General features: G+C 36.9%; 1 protein-coding gene across 1 annotated transcript in view; it reads right to left on the minus strand.

Annotated features, from left to right (window-relative positions):
* LOC145982354 (uncharacterized) overlaps positions 1-22991 on the minus strand; it is a 30583-nt gene that overhangs the window by 2108 nt on the left and 5484 nt on the right. Inside the window, exon 3 of the mRNA XM_083115911.1 lies at positions 4136-4285. Coding sequence (XP_082972037.1) covers positions 4136-4285 — 150 coding nt within the window. The remainder of the gene's footprint in view (positions 1-4135; positions 4286-22991) is intronic.

Raw genomic sequence — 22991 nt, forward strand, 5'->3', positions numbered from 1 at the left:
ACTTTCTGCGCCCCCGAAACTCGTGCGCTCCCCCGCTCCGCGAGAGTTGGGGAGTTGTGATTTACGCCACTGCTTTCCACTCATGTGCGTCCAGACTGAGACCATCGTCGAACTTCCTCCTCTATTTGTAAACTTGCTGGCGTGGTAAGCATGCATAGAGACATTGAATTTTCATTTGCCGTAGAATGTCTATAAGTTTTAAGCATCCAGAGGGCAAGAAACCACTGCTCTTTGCTGTTGCATGTATATTCAGGAGGTGCCATCTTTAAAGTGACAAAAATGGTGTTGTGAAGCTCAGTTGATCAGTGTTGCAGCCTTGAGTCGATACCAGATGTAAATTTCATCTGTTTACGGTCTGTCCTGTTTTTATTTGTCAGACTTTTAAGGCTTTCCTTTCATACTCTCTCTCGTACATTAATTTTCTTGTACAGTAAAGTCTCCATAGTTAGAGGTGGACGCGACTAAGACTGACTTGAATTACAAACTACTCGGACTGCACGGAATTTCCACAGAGAAGATATGCAAAGTGCTGAGGAAAGTGGGTATAAGAACTTACAGGAAAGGAGGACGCTCTTTGTTAAGTATAGCCAGCAAGAAGAAGGAAGAGAAGAGAGAGTAAGAAGAGGAAGGAGTTATCTACTAGGTGAAGTGCAGAGGATGCGAAAGTGTATGTATAGGGGCAACGAAGAAGAGGCTGAAAGACAGGTTAAAGCAACACATGGATGATGTGAAAATGAAGAGAGACAGAAATGCCATATTCAAACACATTAGAGAAACGGGACATGAAGTAGAATGAGATTCGGCTAGGCGAATAGGAAAAGAGAAGAGAGAACTAGTGAGAAAATGGAAAGAGGCCAAAGAAATAGAGGAAAGGAGAAGACATCATGAATTGGAATGGCGGACTCAAGATAAACAAGGAATGGAAGAATGTGTTAGAGAAAGTTGAAAGGATAAGAAGAAGGAAGGAAGGAAAAATAGAAGAATGAACAAGGAAGAAAGAGAAGAGGAGAAGTCTATGGGAGGAGGTATTCATCTATACCCAAAAGGCAGGAGAGGTGGGGAAATGATGAACAGGTAGTTCCAGACTCTTGCTAATCTTGACCTGTCAATCACCTGTCAGGGTGGTACACCATTAGTCAACTGTCAAGAGGCGATGTGAATTTGTTTCCTTTGGAGAAATCGTCCAAGATAAGGACTGTCAAGATGATCTGTTTTTATGCGGTTAGTCACCCTGCTATGTGTATGTAATCTTTCTGTGTCTGTATTTCGTCATTTTAGGTTACTTCTTCGCCTGAGGAAGATACCTGATACAGGGTTCTTCAAATCTGCCTTGGTCAGCAACTTAGTGTTTTTAATATGGAAAGAAGGCTTAATTATATTATTATTGGAATTCTATGTGTAAAACCGGAAGAGGCGAATTAAAATCAATATACCTAACAAAAATCTACAGTATGTGAAAAAAATGAGATAAACGTTATCATCAGTACAGTTGTAACATTGGTGTTAGGAAAATATAGTTAAACAATATTGACCTTATATGTGAGAGAAATGGTCAAGTGTCACCTGTTTCAGGACATTGCATTGTTTCTGTTCACAAACCTACTTATGAACACTTATCAGAAGAAAACTCCGATTTCCCCCTCGTATTATACAGAACACATTTTTTTAAAAAATCTCTATAGAACTAATTCTTACAAGATCAAGAACAATCGATTTCGTCGCTGCGCATCTCACTCAGCAAAACTTAATGGAGCATCGCGACATCATATGCTTTGAAAGAAAAAATTGACAATGGAACACAGTATGAATTGCTCTACAAACGTGCTTATTACTGTGCAAGTAACAACTTGCTCATGTTTCGATCACATGTTTGCAGTAGATTGGTGGAAAATAGGAGTTTGTGCGGAATGCACAGTATTTTCTAAGGTGTTATAAAATGAGTTTAGCGAAAAATATTCGTAAACGTGACTGCCTGCGTTCAGACGGGAGGACATTTACTTCAATGTAAACCATGGCTTACTTACTCTAGTGTTTCAAACCTCACAAAATTTTCCCTGCCTTCAATTTGAACAAGATGAATCGTAAATATTATATAATATTATTCCACAAAATTAAGTTCTCATTTTCATTCTTTATTATAATGATGGTTCATAGTTCTCTTTAAAAATATATATAATGTTATTTGCGAGAATGAAAAATCTCTGTACAGTGTGTGTGGTGTGATATAGGAGCCTGTAGTAAAGTTGGCTACTCTCAGCCATTCTCAAGAGCTTAAGTTGCCACATTAACGATTTCTCGACTTAGAAATATTTCCAGGCGGTCATAGAGTAGTGTACCACCAATCAATAACATATTTAAAAACAAAGAGGACAAGGTTGTACTCGCCGCATTGAGGTCTTCAAAATGCAGACATTGGTCCCCGGAATAAAAGAAATGTTTAGTTACTACACCACACGGTCGGTACATAGCCCAGCAGGGAAAAGATTCACGTTCAGAACCCGATCTTGAAAGTGTCCAGGACGAGAAGAAAAGTACGGAAAACAAAGAGTGCGATAGGAACAGTTACAATGGAAAACACCAACAGCTAAATGAATCGTTGATGGGATATCTTAGGCGCAGTTTGAAGCGTGTGTGTTGAAGTGATTTCTGCCATTTACGAAGTGCATATTTCAACAAATAACAGTTGTTGTACTACCCTTTTTCTATGCCATGAACAGCTAACGGAAATCTAGACAATAATTTTCACTGTAGCACGTTGCATTATTCTCAATCATCCTCCAGGAATAATAATTAACAGATTAATAATGTATATCTGTAAATGCAAACCTGGCAAATGTAAACTCAGAGTTTAATTGGAAATGAAAGAAAACTTTACAATTTTAACAGATATGTTATTCCAATTAGTTGCTAGTGCACGTAAACAAACTGATTAAGATTGTACTGCCAAGAAAATTAGTTCAAAATGCAAGATTTTGATAAAATATTGAATAGATATAACACTGTGATTATTGTGAAGTTATGGAATTCTATAGAATTCATTTTTATCCCTATACATTTCTTATAGACTACCTACCGTAGGATATGTGAGGATATATACTTACATAAAAAAATCGGGAATATTAGTTAGTCTTTGGAAACTTATTTTTTAAAAGTAGGTAACTCGGTCACAATTGCAGTAAATTCACTGAAATTTATAGTTATTATTTTTTACTATAACTGAGTTTCAATTACTTTAAGCAATCACTGTAAGTTATATTTACAGTTACTTAATTCTAGACAAGATATTGTATCTTCTATAACATGTTTAAAAAATAAGTGAAACGTACGCTCCTTTCTTTAGCTCAAGGCAATATAAAAGTAAAATAGTTTTTCATTAAATTATAAGCAGTGGCGGCGATTAGGGGGCGTAGGATGGCAATCCCCCTCCCCCCACACATACACACCTGTTGTCACTTTTGCCCCTGCACTATGCTAAACCTATGTATCAGGGAAAAGTAAACTGTCCTTGCCCCCTAGTTTTGGCACCATGCCTCCTCAGTTTTCGAACCCAATGGCCGCCACTGATTTATAAGGAAACTCGCGTGATTAAATATGGAAATATGAAGGTAAGAAACCTAAAAATTTCGATTCATGCGAGAAATGACTGTTAACTTCGTCATTCATTATGTCGTTGACAGCATGAAACTTGTGACAAGTTTGAGGTATCTTGTCAAACCTGTTAGATATGGAAAACTTCATGGAAGCATGATGCAAGCTTGTTTGAAGTATACAGCTTTCCCTGACAAGCTTGTCACATGTGGTCAGAAGTTGGCTTGCTTCATACCTGTTGCAAGTTTGGCGCTTGCCTCTAAATGCTTGCAACAAGCTTGTTACATGTAAAGCTTGTATGAAGTGAAGGAAACTTACTGCGCTATTTGGGATGGCAAGTGTAACTGAATTACCATTAGTTATTTTGAAAAATAACGTATATCCAGTTGCAGTTCGTCGAAAAGGTTATTGCTGCTTAAAATCGCTGTAAATAATTGCTCTATATGTTGATCCAGGAGAGACACAAACCTTTTCAAATAAATTTTATTAAGTGAATGATGATCAAAATGAAGGCAAAATGATGAAACCGTAGAAGCTATATACTTACCTTTTGTCTATCGCAAGATTCTCCTCTCTCGAACCCAAATATTTGAAAGAACATGAGGGTCTGCTGGGAGGGTTCCTCCTCACTGTCATACCAGAGGTATGGGCAAACGTCCGTTACGTTCCTCTCTATATTCGAGAAATGGGCACGAACCTGTAGAAAATAGATTTGCAATCAATGTACCTGAAAACAAAATGCATGCTTGAACATGTTTGCAGCCAGTCCTCGGTCGAACGTGTTGTGTCCTGCCCACAACCTTTTTTTTTCTTTCTGACGGATCCCAGAGCCGCCCTTACATTTCTTGATTGATTTGGTGTTTTAAGTCCACTTTATGCACAGTAAGGTTAATCGGGACTGGTCCTACAGTTTAAAGTGGGATCCGAACCATTATGTGCTTCCACCGGGTATCGAACCCGAGATTCCGTGATTACAAGGGGATGACGCCACCACTGCGCCATCGGGGAGGCCACCTGCCCTTCCATTTGTTCACACTCTTGGACACTGAGTGACCTGCGCGATTGTTTGTAAATAAAACATTCATTTTTTATTATTATTTTTTTTCAATTTTGTATCTATGATTAGTACAAAAGCGATCACTTTCATAGCAAGGAAGTTTGATTTATATTTATCAATTCTATATCACGACATTTTCTAACATGAGTAACAAACAATTATACCATGAGCAATAACTTATTATTGTATGAGTGAAGAGAAATAAAATATAAACATTGGTAAACTAAAGAGACAAATAAATTTTGTAAGGATCTTATTATTGAATAAGCAAAAATACAGTGCGTTCGATTTGACTCAGGGCCGAGATAGCGCGTGAATGGCGCAGATCCCGACATTTTCGTCCCGTAACATTCCGCTTATTTACGCACATATCTTTAGCATGTAGACAATTATATTTATATTGCATAACGAGTACTAATCTATGATATAAGAGTTATTCAAAGTTGTTCACTTGCTATCTCGGCCCAGAGATAAATCGAACGCACTGTATAAACATGTTTAAACTTAAAGATACAGATATATTTTGCAAGAACAACAAAAAGCCAAATTTGAAACAAAAGACAGCTAGGAGACGTCCGCCGGTTGGGATGAAATATTCCAATATGTTTCGGAGGAAGTCGATTGCCATTTATCTTGTATCACCTAGGTGACTCCATTCTCCAGGCATTTTTTTTTAACATTTTCGAATTAGGCCGTTGGTCCTCTGGAAGAGGATATGAGTGAATATACCAGTCGCGTGTATATGCTGAAATTATAAGCTGGCTCACTATAGGCGTCGTTGGACATGGTTTATTTCAAGTTTAAAAAAATCCGAAAGCTTTCTATTTTAATTGTTAATAACCAAAATAAAGTAATGAAGGCCTATTTAGCATTCGAACAGAATAACAAAAGTAAAAACTGCATTACATCGTGGAAAAAAATATTGTAACATGCAGAAACCAGGTTACATTTGTATGTTTTATCATTTAATCCAAGAAATAATTAAATGGTTCCACAGTTTATAAAATTCCGATAATGATAGTTTTAGGTGAGAGGTCACACAACAAAACCCTTGTGAGTGAAATTTCCCCCTAACGTTTCACGCCTTTTCTTGAATGAGATCCGTACATAAGAAATTACAATAGTAGTGTAATTGGTGCTATAACCATTTCGAGAAAGTATGAACCCCCTCAGGCAGATTTGCCTACACTTAAAACAAGCTCAACATGCCCATATGAGCTTTTTGCTCAAGTGTGGAACTCTGTCTAATCCAAGATTTTTGTAAAAATGCCCTCGGGAATTTTCTGTGAAAGTATGACCCCCCTCAGATTGATTTGCCTACACTTACAAAAGGCACTTCTGTGAGATTGTTGTCCATAATCCTGTCAAAAATATGCCCCTCTTGATATTTTTTTTTGGCTACACCTAAAACTAAGCCAAGATACACCCACTCACACACACACACACACCCACACCCACCCATACCCACCCCCACCCACACCCACCCACACACACCCACACACACACACACACACACACACACACACATATTTACTTCTGGTTTAAGTTCAATTGGACACCAGGCCCAACTTGCATATCTAGTACTAAGATAATATAATTCTTCTAGAATTGCTCTGTGACTCTCTCATTTCTTACATCATAAACATATGATTTTTCCCCTATAAGAATAACACTACATATAGTGTCATCAGGGAGTGTATCGTGGAATTCACAGATAATTTTAATGTTTGTCCTGTCATTAACCACAACTTGTTTCCTTTTTGAAGTGTTGATGACAAACATGGGTCTCTGTGCTTTGAATTCATCTGGTGTGTAATACATGTCAGTATTGGAAGTAGTGACCCTTTTGTATGCTGTAAATGCTTCATATAATTTCAGAAAATCATCCTTGGACATGTCTAAATTATAATTTTCTCTAGGGAATAACTCATTTCTGCCATTTTTAAGATATATGTTCTTGATGTTGCAGCTATCAAATTTACTTAATTTTTTTCCTGATTGTTGTGTCTCCCAGTCTGAAACAGTACCACCACAAAATCTGGCATGTCATATTGTATACTGGAGAATGAATTTGTGGCATCAAACTCATAATAGGTACCAGATGCAGACTTCTGTACACATTGATATGTATAAAATTGTAAAGGAATCTGTGGATTTTTTAGGATATCAGCTTTGTATTTAAGAGCATAACTGGCATCATATTCAACAACCGGGATTCTTAGCTCCATAGTCTGAATAATGCATTTGCCTTCATCAGGTAGGGTATTAGGCAGAGCTTCCCCTGTAGAGTTTAATGCACTGTACCTCATCAAAGCATTATTATCATTGGCAGCTCTTCTAAATGTGATTCTTAAACCACCCTTCCACATAATATCTTTGTAATCTGAGAAGAATCCTGGCAATAGGCGCATGGGGAACAGCACAGTGTGGCTTTTAGATAATATCTTATCACCAGCCTCAAATCCACCTATTTTGTAGTAAGAAGCCTCGGTTTTGGATAATTTTAGTGTGGCCAAAGCTGTGGAGGTAATGCCGGGATAATCTATTCTGTTTATAACAACACCATGTTTTCTGATCTCAATTTCAGAGAACAGATGTGGCACAAAATTGTCCACCAATCTTATATTTGAATTTGCCGGATAATCTGTACCATCGAGCTTTACAACATCAAATTTGATGTATAAATCTGCTCTGTGGGGGTGTATAAAGCCATCCCCTACATCAAGATCAACCTCAATCTCTGTGTTGGGTTGATTTAAATTTGCAAATGTCCTCCTGTTTGGGGGGAATGATTGTAGCTCATAACTCTCAATATTTTCCATTTTTTTGTATGTATTTTTATTTAAATATTAATCTCTATGATTGCAGTTGTTGTGGCTCCAGCAAAATCAACTGATTCTTCTTTTTCATTAGTGACCATCAACTCAATGTAATCTATTCTATTATGGCACACAGGAAAATATAATGTTGGGGATGGAGTGTAGATGATTGGCTCCATAAATTCAGAATTAGGTTTAAATGTTGCAAAGATGCCAGTTTGTTTCTGAGTGCCTATGCCATTTGATTTGGTGATCATACCCTCAGCCACATTACAGTGAATATTTAGTCTCTATGGCTAAGAATTTAGGTATATTAATAGCAGTGTGTTTGATGGCCGCTTCAAGTTTTGTGTTGTTCTCAAAGCCTAACAGCTCTCCTATAGTACCCAGATCCACTGTTTCTGTAGCAGATACAATCTCTACACTGTGAGTGACAGAATTTTGAGTTAATACTACACCTCTGTGTAATTGAGCATTTAGAGTAGACAGATTATACTGCCCTGGAGTGATCACCAACTGCAATTTTGTTGTTGTAGTGTGTAATATTAGGGATCAAGTACATGCCATAAAATGCTCTGAGAGCTATTGTTTTGGGATACACTATGTCATCATGTAATCTGAGTTTCAATATTGAATTTTGGCTGGTGAGATGGAATACCCCCATGATGTTTTAAATACCACGAGGCTTTTTGAAAATCTTCTATTGATGGTTTATTTATTTGAGACATATATCTAAGAACGGATAAACACAAATGTCCACAATTAACATCTTTGAAGTTTTGAACACGGGCATTATTGTAATAACGATTAGTTGATTTTAGATATTTTACTAAATTTTCTGGCGGAACACCTCCAAATGAATCAAACACAAATGCCTCATTTTTTAAATATTTAAGATAACAGATCCAGTGAGTGCCCTGATTTTTGTACTTATCCAAATTAACAATGCCACACTCTTTGTTGAGTGGTTGTTCTGGTAAAGAATCAGACATGTACACACCTCTAAAATTTTTGATGCCCAGTGGCTTAATTAAAGCTTCAATATCTTGGTTTGTAAGCGGCTCTTGTTTTTTTTAAACTTATTCATGGCTCTCTTAACACCTTTGCCTTGTTTCTCCATGGCCAGGTTATGGCGCTTCAATTCATCTAATTCTGCCTTATTCTTTTTGGCATCTATTACTGTTTTTTCTATGGCAGCTGATCCCCCAGCCAAGCTCCCAACAGCCCCGAGTGCTGCTAAGATGGCAGGGATAGTAAATATAAATCCCCCTAAATGTGATTTTTTTCTAGATTGTTGTAATTTTTTTAATTGGGGGGTGCTAAGCAACAATTTCATACCATGCCCCTTGGCAATACAAGAGCTTTTTTTCTTGCGCTGCTTTTTGGTTAAAAGACTATCAATAGTGTTAAGAGATTTAAGACCTGCATAAGGTATCTGATACATAACACCCTTGGCCTTCATTCTAGGTTTATTATATACATATTCACAGCCCTCACCCCAGTTTTTGTTTGGTATTCATAGCTATGGTGGTACCCAATGCTGCTATTCTCTCACTCAAAGATGCATCTTTGCTTACAAATCTACCAAATGCAGCCTCTTCTAATTTCTTGTCTGCAACATGTCTCTTGTCAAGATCAGAATGTGTGTTGTATGCTGTCATGGTCTCTACAAGCAGCATCTAGGGGATTAACACCAGGATCCCCTCTGTTTAATCTATGGTCCAATTTTGTACCGGGACCACAATACTGATAGCCTGGAATGTGTAGTTCAAATGGCAGCTTGTTTATAATATCATTAACCAGCCCCCGGCCCTCAGAAATATTCCAAAATTTAGGTGGTAGAGTATTAATAATTTTTATAAGATATCCAATCCCCTTAGTGTCATTCACTATAAAATTAGACAATTTTGTGCTTATCATGTCCATAATTCCAACCTTTTCATTGTAAAAATTGTGGTTGCCAGCATTTTCCTCCCCAGCTATCACCAATAACCTATCTACAAGTTTCCTGACATCATCAACCCAGACAAATTCTTTAGGCAGGGTGTTGTATTGTTTGATCCCACTACCTGTCTTAATTTGTGACCATATGGGCTTGATTAAATTGTTGTATTTTGCTCCACTGCTAGACTTGACTCTTTTTTGTGTGGGATCATTGTTCTGGTATAGAGCATCTGATTTTATTAATATTTCTTTGTAATGCTCATAATCTTGATCTGTATAGCTGCCAGGCCTTTTCCTAGTCATCAGTTCCCACAATCCAGGTGTGCCAGGATATTTAACAAAACCACCTTTTTCTCCAAGATGAGATTCTGAATATACAATTAGATCATCCCCCATAAATGTTACTCTGAAATTGCCAATTCTATGTATGATGCTACCATCACGCTCTGTGTCAGCATATAAACCAAAGACCTCATCTTTGTTGTCTTTAGGTGTGGTTAAATATTTTTGAGCAAGAAGACCCAATTCAATAGGATCCTGAGTAGCTTCAATTCTTCGAGGAGCAACAGGACTAGGTGTATGAATACTAGAAAGTGGGGTGATTGGATAATCTAATATGTTCCTAGCAGCTACAGGTACAAGCTCTGTGATCAAATTTTGATTTTGCTCTGTAACAGTTTTGATATTTTTACCTAATTCACTAATAGCATCAATAATAGGCTGTTCTGTTTGCTTGTGTTTTTCATAGATTCCTCGGTTCTCTGATTTCCATCCCTTAAATCTTTTTACAAGATAATCTCTTAATTTAAGATCATCAATAATTGGCCTTTTCATGGTTATTTATATATTTTTCAATGTCTAGAAAATTGTTAATTTTATTTCTATATTTGCCAGTATTAGGTGTTCTTGTCATATCAATTGTGACAAACCCATAACTATCCTGGTTCCAGCAGCTACTGCAAAACTTGGAAAAATCATTGTAGCTCAAGTCCCCTCCTACATATTCATCATGTATATGTTTGAGATTGGTATGATCTTGATGAAACACACATATAAAATTGCTGTTGTCTCGGATCAGCTGCTTCGGTATTTTTGAAAAAGTCTGTGCCAGGTAGAAGCAATCAATGTTTTTGTGCCGGCCCTGTGTAAAGAAATTTCTAACCTTGTTTTGATTATCCAGTATAATGTCATCAAACACAACAACAGAATTATCGAGACATTCATGGAGTGGCTTAACATCTGGTTCAAAAGTGGCTATATCCAATCCATCATATAGCTTCATCAGCTGCTGATATTTTAATTTTTCCAAGCTCTTAGAGAAGACATACAAGTGCCTGTTTTTCCAGTCTAACCAGTTGGGTGCCAATAAAAAATTATCAATCATTAGTGTAGTTTTACCACAAGCCGATGGCCCAACAATAAGACACCTAATATTATCAGGCAGCAACTTTCCATTTTTCTTATTCTGCTGTTCAGGTTCTGGCAGCCTTTTTATTACATCCCAGGTGTTCATATTATCACTTTGTTTGCATCGATCCAGCTGTGTTCTGGAAGTCCCAGCCATTTGACAAATAACTTGTTGCCTTTCCTGCGGATGATTTTTTCTATGAGATATGTGTCAGGCTGTTTAGTTTTGCTGAGCTCTTCTTCATAGAACCTGCCTTTGAGAATTTCTCCTCGGTGATCTTTTATTATATATGTGTTAAGGGTCCCAGGTTTAACTTGAACCACTGTAAATAATTCAGTGCTCCAGTTTCTTGTAAAGCCTCTTTTGAATAAATGCTTATATTTGCTGAATCTTACTTGATCACCTACCCTGTATCTATGACAGTAAGTAGATACTTGTAGCCCTTGTTGATTTTGTCTAAGTTTTTCAGCTGTCCACTTGCCATCTCAATCAAGTCGCTCTGCCATAAATCATCTATGCCTTTTGTGACTACTGGCAGTCTCTTAAAATTATGTCTGGCTTGTCTGTGTAATTCATCAACAATAATTTGTCTAGATATAATATGTAAACAAGAATATTGCAACTATAGGGTGTTCAGCAGCTGATACTACAGGATTTTCTAAATATAATTTGTCTCCTATTTGTATATGAAATTCCAGAGAGCCATCATCTTCAACATAAGATGTTTCTAATGTATTGGGATCTGTAAAATCCTCTAATTCTACACTGGTGATTTTTGCTTTGTTATCAGCATTTGTTATTGATAAAGTAGGGTAGTGGTGTGCCTGTGGTTGAAGCCAATATTTGATCTTGATTGGTCTAAATGTTCCCCCCAACAAAAAACTGGTAATAATATTGTGCAGGGGACAGCATATATATTTTGCCTCCTGGTGTAAATGGTGAATCATATTCTTTGTTGGGGATGCTGTACAATTCAAGAATTACTGTATGTTTTGGATTCTCGATTATGCCGGTTATTTCTTTTTCTGCTGAAAGCAATCTGCTTGTTTCAGATTCAAGGTGCTCATTGATGGTCCTAACAATCTCATGGTGCCCCGGCTTGATTCTTATGTCCACAGCAAGTTTCTTGTATTGTTGCACAATTTCTTGTAGCTGGGTGGCAAAAACAGACAAAGCATTTGCTTGATTGGATTCCATGGTCCCTAGCTGTTACTTGATATTGGCTACAATTTGCTGTAAATTTTCAACAACTGCCAATTTTGAATTTTGAGCAGTAAGATCATGGACCTGTCTTCTGATATCCTCAAACAGGGCATGCAGTTCATTAATATGTTGATTGGTTGGTAGAGTGGCCACTGTCTGAGTGAGTTGTTTGATCTCTGTCTGGATATTCTTGATATCTTCTGATTTCAATATGCGATTTACTGCCCTCTTAATATTTTTAAGTTCCTGTGATGTAGGCAGATTTGATACAGTATTTTGCAAAGATTCAAGTGCCAATTTCACATTGTCTAATTCAGAAGCATCAGCCACACTTTGCGTAGCATTTTGGAGCAGGGCTATATCTGCCTGAGTGGGTGTTGATTGTTGTAAAATTTCAAGCTTTGTTTGGATATCATCGATCAAGTGATGAAAATGAGATAGCTCAGATTCAGTGTTGAGGTTTTCAAGCTTTGTGATCTGTTGCTGGACACTAACAAGGGTATCTACAATCCCAGGCAAGCGGGATTCTAGAGTTTCTTGTACATTTGTCAGATCACTTTGTACTGCTGCTATTGTACCCTCAAGATGGGTTATGGTACTTTGAATTTTTCCAAAATCTTCATATGTTTCAAGTTGCAGCTTAATATTGGCAACACTCCGAGTTATTGCATTCAAAGCATCAGAAGATGGCAAGTTGTTCATAAAATTTTCAAGTGTCTCAATTTTTTCTTTAACCTCGGCTATGGCATTGTTCAAGGGGTCCATATTACGTATCTGGAGTGACTGAATATGTTCCTTTCGAGTGGAAATCACTAGATCAAAATCTTCTTGTGATTTTATGCTTTTGACAATTGTTTGGAGCTGTGCCTGGACATAATTTATTTGCTCTTCCAATTGTTGTTTCAATTGCTCAGAGTTGGTGGCCTGGGTCTTAAATTTGGCTTGAAGAGCTGCTACAGCTTCTTCTAAACTTTGAAAATTATCCAATGTGGCCAAATCAGTATATTTCTGAAGCAATAATTTGAGTTCTGAATCAATTTTAAGAAGAGGGTCCATGCATTGTGATTGCAAATTTGTAATTTCTAGTTGAAGACTGGCATTCAGTGTGGTTTGTAAAGCTTGTAAATCACTTCTTAATTTCTTGACTCTGACATCAAGCATCAGAATCTCATCACTGTGATCTTCATGCCTTGTATGGCCAAATATATCATTAGGCATTTTTGTTTTAGTGGTTATTTATTATAGAGTATCTAATTCTTAATTCTATAAAAAAGGTATAAGCTTGTCATAGGATCCCGGGACTTCAATATATAAGCAGTCACCAGCAGAAACAGTATATACAGTGCCAGAAATCATGTTTGAGTGCTTAATTCTATAAATATTTCTCCCTATTGAAATTTTGACATTACCCTCAGGGGTTGTAATAAATTGTAATTGACCACCTACAGGTAATTGGTAATGATTTAAATTATTGTTAAATATGTACAATGTTTTACCTGTTTCATCATCAACATCTGTAAGTATGCTGTTCAGATGAATAATTAACAAAGCACTTAGTTTAGATATTATATCAGAAGAGGGTTGTGGTGTTGGCAGATCCATAATAGCCTGTTTTTTGAACCCAAATAAGTTCATAGGCATGTTTATTTATTTCAAATCATGCTCTGTAATTGGGCATTGATTGACATTTTTCAAATAACAATGCCCCCATGGTAGAGTATGTATGCCACATGATAAAATGCATCTCTTATCATCATGTGGGTCCAGAGCCACTTTTCTTACAATATTGCTAGTCAATAAGTGATCCACACTCTGGATTCTGGATTCTGATGTTCTGATTGTGCTACATGATTTGAGACAATTTTTGTAATCTTCAAATTCAAGCTCTTTGTCTACAGTCACTCTGCCAATGTCCTTGGCTTTTTTGGCAACAACACCACTACATGTTTCAAAACTGTACATCTTGGCTCTTAACCCAGCAAATGCCACAATAACATCACCAAGTGTCTCATCTTTTAACTTGCCAGGCACCTTTTTGTTGTGGGGTTGAATCCTTGTATGTTCACTGCTATCAAAATATTCAAGCATTTCAGGCTGTGACATATCTTGATAAACATCTTCTGTCTGAATATCAAGAACAAAACTATCTGTGTCCATGTACATCAATTTTACACGATCCTTATAAAAAGGCTTCAACACATTATAATACAATTTTAACATATGTAATTTGGCCAATTCCAATATCACAGCCCCTACATAAATAGGCTTATCAAACTTAATCTTTGTTTTTTTTCATGTTGAAAAGTGCCATATGCTCATCATAAATTCTTCTGTAATTGAAATTGGCTTTTGCTATCAATTTTTTGCTCCGGCTGGGGTCAATAATTATTTTAACATCAGTATGTTTTCTGACATTTTCAATTGTTTTGCCATACACTGAATTTGCCATCAATTTAAACAAAGTCTTATCAAATTGGCTCATTGCAGATGTTCGAAGCTCTGTGTTTGTATCAATATATGGCTTCAACCATCTTGAGTGCCTGAACCTCAAAACTTTGCCAACTTTGCTCACTTGAACACCATGATTCATCAGGAACTGGAGGTTTTTGTAATATATGACATAATCCTGTTTTGGCTCCAGAGTCATCATCAATTTCTTTTGTTTAGAGCCAGGTGAGCACTTAACCTCAGGAATTGGGGGCAGATCAGAAAATGTGTTGTGTAAATCATCAGGAATTGTCAGATCAACCTCTAAGAATAGGCCATAGTTACTGTCATCAAAATCCTTAAGATCTTCAATATTGAAATCTTCAACCCACTCAAGCCCTGCATATGGCAGTTTATCCATCATAGCATAAACATAGAGGCTGTTTGCATCTACATACAGTATATAATTTGATGGCAGTGCTGGATCATAATCAGGAATATATTTGTTATTTGCTCTGGCATATCTCTGAGAGCATTGCACCATGCCCCCTCTTATACATTGCTCCATAAACAAGTACATGTCTTGATCTTGGATCAGATCCAATTGCATTTTAGTGTTTAAAAACATTGCAGACCATGCTAAGCCTGGCGCACTCTAAAAATACATTGGATCCAGCTTATAATTTTGCATGGAAGATTTTCTGAATGCCTGAAGTATATCAGCTAAGAGGGTCACATCAAGTTTTAAATATGCATTGTGATAATCACCAAATGTCTGGCATTTTAAATTGTTCCACATCAACTGGGCATGGTGATAATCATCATCAGTTATTCCAGATCCTCTGATTTTGCTGTAAAACTCTTGTTGTGGTGGCAGAGAACACTCATCAAATTTAGAAAAATCTGTAACATAGTCATATGGATATACACCCTTCCGCCTAATTAATTTCAGGTCCTGATTTGGAAACAAAGCACGTGTGATTTTGAATTGATCATCAGATAATTGAGTGGCCAGTGTAGCCAGGCTAGCCGATAAAATTCTGTATGAATCAAGAAATCTTAAGTGAATAGGAACACCATTAACTTTAATTATTTTGCTAATGGCAATATATTTCTCATCATTTTCAGCTAAAATATTTAAATTCTGCTTGTCAAACCCCTCGTACCTGATCAGATGATGAAAATCATAATTTTATGCACCATGGCAAAATATGGGAACAAATTTTGGTCTCTGGATCTTAATATTACAGCTATTACACAGGGCCATTAAGAATTTACCATCTGTATGAGAATGGTGATGTACCTTGATATTTGTATCTGAAAATTCAGAATCACATACCGGGCATTTTTCTGCATTGTTGAAATCTTCAATCTGTTCCTCTGTTAAAGGCAACATGGGTTTTGATTTTAATAAGACATTAGATGCTATGTCATGGCACTCATTTTCTATTCTATGTGCAAATTCTTTGATGGCATCTGCTCCCATGTATGAATCTTTTTTACTAACAACACCATCCTGTACAATCACATAATAAAAACTAGAAGGTTCATGTAATTGGTATGGTGTAATTGAAGGTTCATCAGGATCTGGGCTACAGAATGCAAGAGGTTTGAGATTTGATTCAAAATCACAGACTATATATGCTGGGTGTTCCAACAAGGCTTCAAATTTTTTGAATTTGGCATTTTCACTTGGATTAGGCATTACCATATGAACAGGTTTATAATTGCCACAGTATTTTAAATGTTTAATTAACTTGTTTTTAGCAATTTCTGCATTTTTTTCACGAACCCCATTCACCATTTTTCTACCATCAAATACAGTTAAACATCTTCTGCACAACTTAAATATTCTATTAAATTTGTCTAGTTGTGTTCTGACTAAAGCTTCAAGATTATGTATCAGAGTGTAATGGTGTGTATCATCCCCTTCAATTAAGAGCAGATTAATCGGAACAGCAGAATCATCATCAAATGTACTGATTCTGAGAGGTGCTATCAAGCAATTGCCACGGCCAGTAGAACAAATAAATACATTAATAGATAATTGTTTACTATTAATATCCCGGGACTTTTTTTCAAATTTATTAATATTCTGAACAGACATTGGATATTCTAAACCCTCCATTGCTTCATCAAAATCATGTTCATGCTGTTTATAATAACTTATTCTCTCTGGATTCTTTAAAACTGGATACAAAGCAGCTAAAATACACCACAAAAAGCATTTCTCATCATTATTTTTTATATTAACCACGGCTTGTTTGTTTTTAATATTGACAGGTAATGGCAAATATGTAGATCCTTGTAATGGGCTGAATTCAGAAATATTAACATATAACTTGTGTGGAGAACCGCATAGGCTCCATCCAGACTCTTTTGCTGCAAATTCAGAGTGTTTAACATTCATTTGCTCTATCAAACTGCTTATTATTTTGTCTAAATTTGCATTTGAATATACAGGTACAGTTTCTGTTATGTGGGGCTGTGTAAATTTTGTGCCATTTGGCTTCTTATATTGTGTAAACAATTTGAGAGACAGCTTATAAGAGCCATTTTGTGCATTTAGAATTGCCTGCACATCAGGATTTATACTGTTCAAAAAATTCTTAATGCCGCATCTTGGCTCTGATACAAACCGGTAATCCCTTAATTGGCCAGCAAAACTGCTATGGATGGGTGCATAGCATGGCTGCTTTGCCGGTCTAGCATTAACAGGTGCTTCATGCTTTCTTTTCAGACCAGATGTAGATGGTTGTGGGGGCAATGTTGATGACTGTGCAGAACAAGTACCTTTATGTTTATATAAGAAATATTCCAGAATATATTTTCTATGGCATTTAGGGCATATTTTTGTGGGAGTTCTGTATTTGTCTGGATTACAATTCTTTTGATGCTTAGCCCAATTGGGGCTGGATATATTCTTTTTGCATTGATTACAATATTTTTGATTTGGCATTTTTGTTGTTGTTTATTATATAAGATTTCCTAGGGTCCAAATCAAAATTCTATGCTTAATAAAAAATATCAGTTGGGTTCAGCAGTGTGATTTGTGTGTGTGTGTGTGTTAATATTTTTGGCTTTGGTATTTATATAAAATTTCTTGGGGTTCAAATCAAAACTCTATACTTAATAAACCTATGACAGGTTGTCAAAAATTCTGTATATTAAATCAAATATATTTGTAATTCAATTTATACAAATCTGCAATATTTTTGTGTTTAAAAAATATGAGCAGCACTGCAACAACACAACCTTACTCTTCAACAACTCTCACAATACTGGGTGATATGCAATGCAAAATCTCTTTATATAGCCTAAGCACAGACCGCATTGAAAACATCTGAAACAATAAGCCAATCAGAATATAACACATCATCACATTGTCATAACCAACCAATCAGAAAACAACACATGTCTAATAATTTATTGCATAATATTAGGTAATAATTTGTTGCAAAACATGATGCAATATAAATAAACCAGAAATAGGCCACAAGTGGACCGGAAGTGGACCGGAAGTGGGTAAAAATGGCCGAAAATAGACCGGAAGTGGACCGAAAGTGGACCGGAAGTGGGCAGAAATGGGTAGAAATGGCCGAAAATAGACCGGAAGTGGACCGGAAGTGGGCAGAAATGGGTAGAAATGGCCGAAAATAGACCGGAAGTGGACCGGAATTGGGCAGAAATGGGTAGAAATGGCCGAAAATAGACCGGAAGTGGACCGGAAGTGGGCAGAAATGGGTAGGAATGGCCGAAAATAGACCGGAAGTGGACCGGAAGTGGGCAGAAGTGGGTAGAAATGGCCGGAAATAGACCGGAAGTGGACCGGAAATGGGCAGAAATGGGTAGAAATGGCCGAAAATAGACCGGAAGTGGACCGGAAGTGGGCAGAAATAGACCAGAAGTGGACCGGAAGTAAATATGTGTGTGTGTGTGTGGGTGGGGGTGGGTGGGGGTGGGTATGGGTGGGTGTGGGTGTGTGTGTGTGTGAGTGGGTGTATCTTGGCTTAGTTTTAGGTGTAGCCAAAAAAAATATCAAGAGGGGCATATTTTTGACAGGATTATGGACAACAATCTCACAGAAGTGCCTTTTGTAAGTGTAGGCAAATCAATCTGAGGGGGGTCATACTTTCACAGAAAATTCCCGAGGGCATTTTTACAAAAATCTTGGATTAGACAGAGTTCCACACTTGAGCAAAAAGCTCATATGGGCATGTTGAGCTTGTTTTAAGTGTAGGCAAATCTGCCTGAGGGGGTTCATACTTTCTCGAAATGGTTATAGCACCAATTACACTACTTACAATAATTGTGAATTTCAGTACACTAACTGTATGAATTGTTAAATAGAACAAAAGGAATACAATTGTGCTGAATTTTCATCAGTTGGATCGAGCCTCCCCAATTACTTAATGATTAAATTTGCGATGAAATGTGTTTACTTTATTAGGTTTTAATTATTATTGTATAATAATGATTATAACTGTTGAGATAATTATTGTTAATATTTCTACTGTTCAAGGTTTATGAGGGCCTGACTCCCACATCGCAAAAATTTCTGCAGACACCCATGTGAGTCACAGTGATTGTTCCGGCATATTCGAATCAGCCTATCTATTGCGAGTGCTGTGCTGCGCTGTGCTATGAAAACAAAATATTACACTTCTATAAGGTATATTTATTAGGAATATTTATTATTTTTTAACGAATTGGTGAGCAAAGGACATATACTGGATTCACGGCCTAATTCGCGAATCTCCAAGTGAAATCCATTAATTCCAGTTAATTCATTTCTAGAAGATGACAAGCTTTAAAAGCGTATTAAGGAAAGATAATAATAATGGTTATATTACTGAATTACGTTTTTGATATCTGTTGCAGAAAAACGGAGATCTGGTGTCTGGACTCAGCCTAATATAATCGTCTGTGGAAACTGTGTTGTGTGTTGTAAATGTGCATTGTTTTCTCATCAGTTTCATCTGATCACCTTTCATCCTCATCTATGCGATAAACCAAAAGTGGCATAAAAGCGAAGTAAATAAAATGAATCAATCAATAAACTAATATTTTTTTTTAATTTTTGACCGTTATATGTCTTCTAATTTTTCCATTGTGATGAATGATTGCATCAATTATAATCAATATTTTGTGAGACGTAGAGTCCTGCATAAGACCGACCACTTTTGCTCGCTCGTAATCACACCCCGTAGCGTGCTACGGTCTAGCGTGGTGGTTCCCAAAGTGTGCGCCGCGGCTGGCTTAACACGTTCAATTTCACATTAATAATGGAAAACAAGAACACAAACTATTTTTGAAAAACAGAAAGTGCTTGATAAATGCATTCAAAATATAAGTCTTTTTTACATTAACATGTACAACTTTCATGCACGATGTGTTTCACATATATGCAAAATGGAGCGACGTTGACACTAAATTGTATACGTATTCAAAGTTTCTTTAATACAATCATATTATATATAACATATATTATTTAAATACATTACACAACCTATTCATCCATCTCACAACATCCAACAGCAAAAATTACATACATTGTAAGCCGGCCCCCGTGGTGGTTAGCACATCGCGCTACGACGCAAGGGGTCCCGGGTTCGGATCTTGTACCACGTTAGCCAAACGTGGTACAAGACACGAAGTATAATAAAGCAAATCAATCAATCAATACATAAATGTTCTCAAATGTGCACGCTCCCTTTCCTCGAAACAATTCTTCATGCATTTAAAACAAAATCAATTAATACTAGTCTTATTTCTCTGTCTGGTAATTTACAATCCATTACAGAGAACAATGACAATTGCGAACGAAGCGAGCAAGAAAATTTTTGGATCCAATTTTTTTTGCAGGCTGAAATCAATATTGATTTAATAGGGACGCGAATGCATTCTCTCTTTTACAACTTTTGTGCCTCCCCGATGGTGAAGTGGTAACATCGTCGCCTTGTTGATTGATTGATTGATTTGGTGTTTTAAGTCCACATTGTGCACAGTAAGGCTAATCAGGACTGGACAACAGTTTAAAGTTGGATCCGAACCACTTGTGCCTCCACCGGGTATCGAACACGGAGACCCCTTGATTACAAGGCAAGGATGCTACCACTGCGCCATCGGGAAGGCCCCCATCGTCGCCTTGTGATAAAGGGGTCACGCATTCGATGCTCGATGGAGGCACAGTGGTTCGGATCCAAATTTAAACAGTAGGTCCCGTCCCGATTAGCCTTTCTGTGCGTAAAGTGCTTACAACCACAAATCTATCAATCTTATAACTTATTTTCATTTAAGTATTTAGAAAAGTATTTTTATTTGCATAAAGTTTGAGGTTCTGGACTGTAATTGCCCCCTGCAGGTACACTTGGCCATCAAAGTTTGCCCCCCTTGCCCCCTAGAACTCATTTCGGTCCAAGGTTGGGGCCAATGCCCCCTGCCCCTCCTGTGGTTGCGCCACTGCTATCAATGTTAAGTCTCAGATTATCACGGGAATTCTACTTGGCGGGGAGGAGGAGATTGAGCATTAAATTGGAGGGGGAACTCTCGAAGGGGGAATGTCCAGATATTGAATATCATTGTTAACTCTTAGATTGGAACATTATTTTTATAGTAAGGGGGGATCGAACTTCAAAGTGGGGGGAAATGTTTAGCGCTTTGGTATAAAATTCGTATGATGATCATTATTTACGCTATCATTTTTGGAAGTCGTATGTTATCAAGTGAATTTTCGTCTGAATTATTCGTAAAGCGGGGTGCCAGTGGCATAACCATCCGCCTTTGTTCTTTCTCTCCTACAACCAACATTGGGTAGATGAAGAAGTAGTGAAGTAAAATGTAGCATCAACTACTAAATTAGAAATCCACGGTTAACTATCTATTCGTTATTTGACGTCACACTTTCGGATAATGAGGATGAGTAATGATTAGACACAGCAGTAGCTACAGCGGAAGACAAGGAGCACGTGAACTATGAAAATGATCTACCGTTATCTGTAAAAAGTAATACAGGTTTTCAGAATAGGTCACTTTCAGCGCCCTGTTCCACGATCTTTCGATCCGCCCTTGTACACTGAGTGTACTGGAGGCAAAATAAATGAGTGCTTAAAGAGCAAAAAGAGAATATTTGAAAGGAGTAAAGGTCGCGGCCCTTGTGATAATAATGACTAGTATTAGCATTATTGCCTGCTTCGAAAAAAATACCCCAAAAATGTTCTTTCTCGCTTCGCTCGCATTGCAACTCAGTGTACAAGGGCGGATCGAAGAATGGGGGAACAGGGTTCTAAAAGCGACCTCTCCTGAAAATCTGTATATTTTTTTACAGATAACGGTAGATAATTTTGATAGTTCACATTTTGTGATAATATTACATACGAAAATGTAATAAAGAGTTTCTCATTGTCTTACCATTTACTTGATATTGTACCACTTTTTAACCCCCTTTCCTCAGTGATACACCCTTTTCTTTTTTGGCACCCTGCGAAATTATTGACGCCAAGTTAAATTATGTTAATATTCTTGTAAGTTTTCAAAGAAATACATATAAAAAAATAACTGGAAAAAGAAACACGACGTAGAAACTTCTATTCACCCAATGCATCATACAACAAAGGCATTGACAACGTACCGATTCAATTTTCATCTACACATCGAACTGCTTCTTATTTTCGTAGATTTTCTGCCTATTTAGACAAATCGCTCATTACAAGATTGCAAATTGAATAACCTTACAATATTAATGTCACAATTCCAGGGTCCTCGAGAAAAGGCACGTATGTTCCAAACTGCGGTTTTCTTCTCTATTTTTAAAGTTTTACTGAATCAATTAAAGAAAACGTAAGTAAAAATTTATATTGGACATGTGTAAAAATTCTAAACAGTGATGATCGAACATGTACATCATGTGTGTAATGTTTAGTTTTGAAAAAATAAACAACATAAAAACTGTCTGCTGTAATATTTATTTATTTATTTATTTAAGTGCTTTTTCCAGAACAGCCTAGAATTATTACGAAATATAATTAAACTGAAAACCGGAAATATATATTGTGATAAACATTTAATGCATCTACTAATTTAAACTTGTTACTACTACCGTGCGTTCATTTCGATCTTCAGCTGAGAGATCGTGAGAAGCGTGGCGGGCGGCGCTGACGGAGATGCCGACATTTGCGGCCTGTAATGCCCGCTTATTTTTATGGACATGTGCAGACATTTAAATAATTTATTGCAAAACGAGCACTAACCTGTGTTATAACATGAAAAAGTTATTCTGTAATTCATCCAAGTTCTGCCCTTATATACACAAATAAATACGCTCTAGAAACGATGTTAAGAGCTACAGATAATAAAACATTTTAATCATAGTTTTAACCAGTAACGTCCTGCTTAAGTTAATATCCTTGAAAGAGTTTTGTGGCGATGGGGATCGTTTAGAGGTTTCGAAGATTACGCTGCAGACGAAACCGTTAAAAGTCAATGGTTTTCGTGACCTTCCTTGCAATCCGAAATCTCCGAGCTCGAGTTTCTTGTTCCTTCGCGA

Source organism: Lepisma saccharinum, unplaced genomic scaffold (assembly GCF_977018435.1).
Source record: "Lepisma saccharinum unplaced genomic scaffold, izLepSacc3.1 HAP1_SCAFFOLD_145, whole genome shotgun sequence".
Lineage (NCBI taxonomy): Eukaryota > Metazoa > Arthropoda > Insecta > Zygentoma > Lepismatidae > Lepisma > Lepisma saccharinum.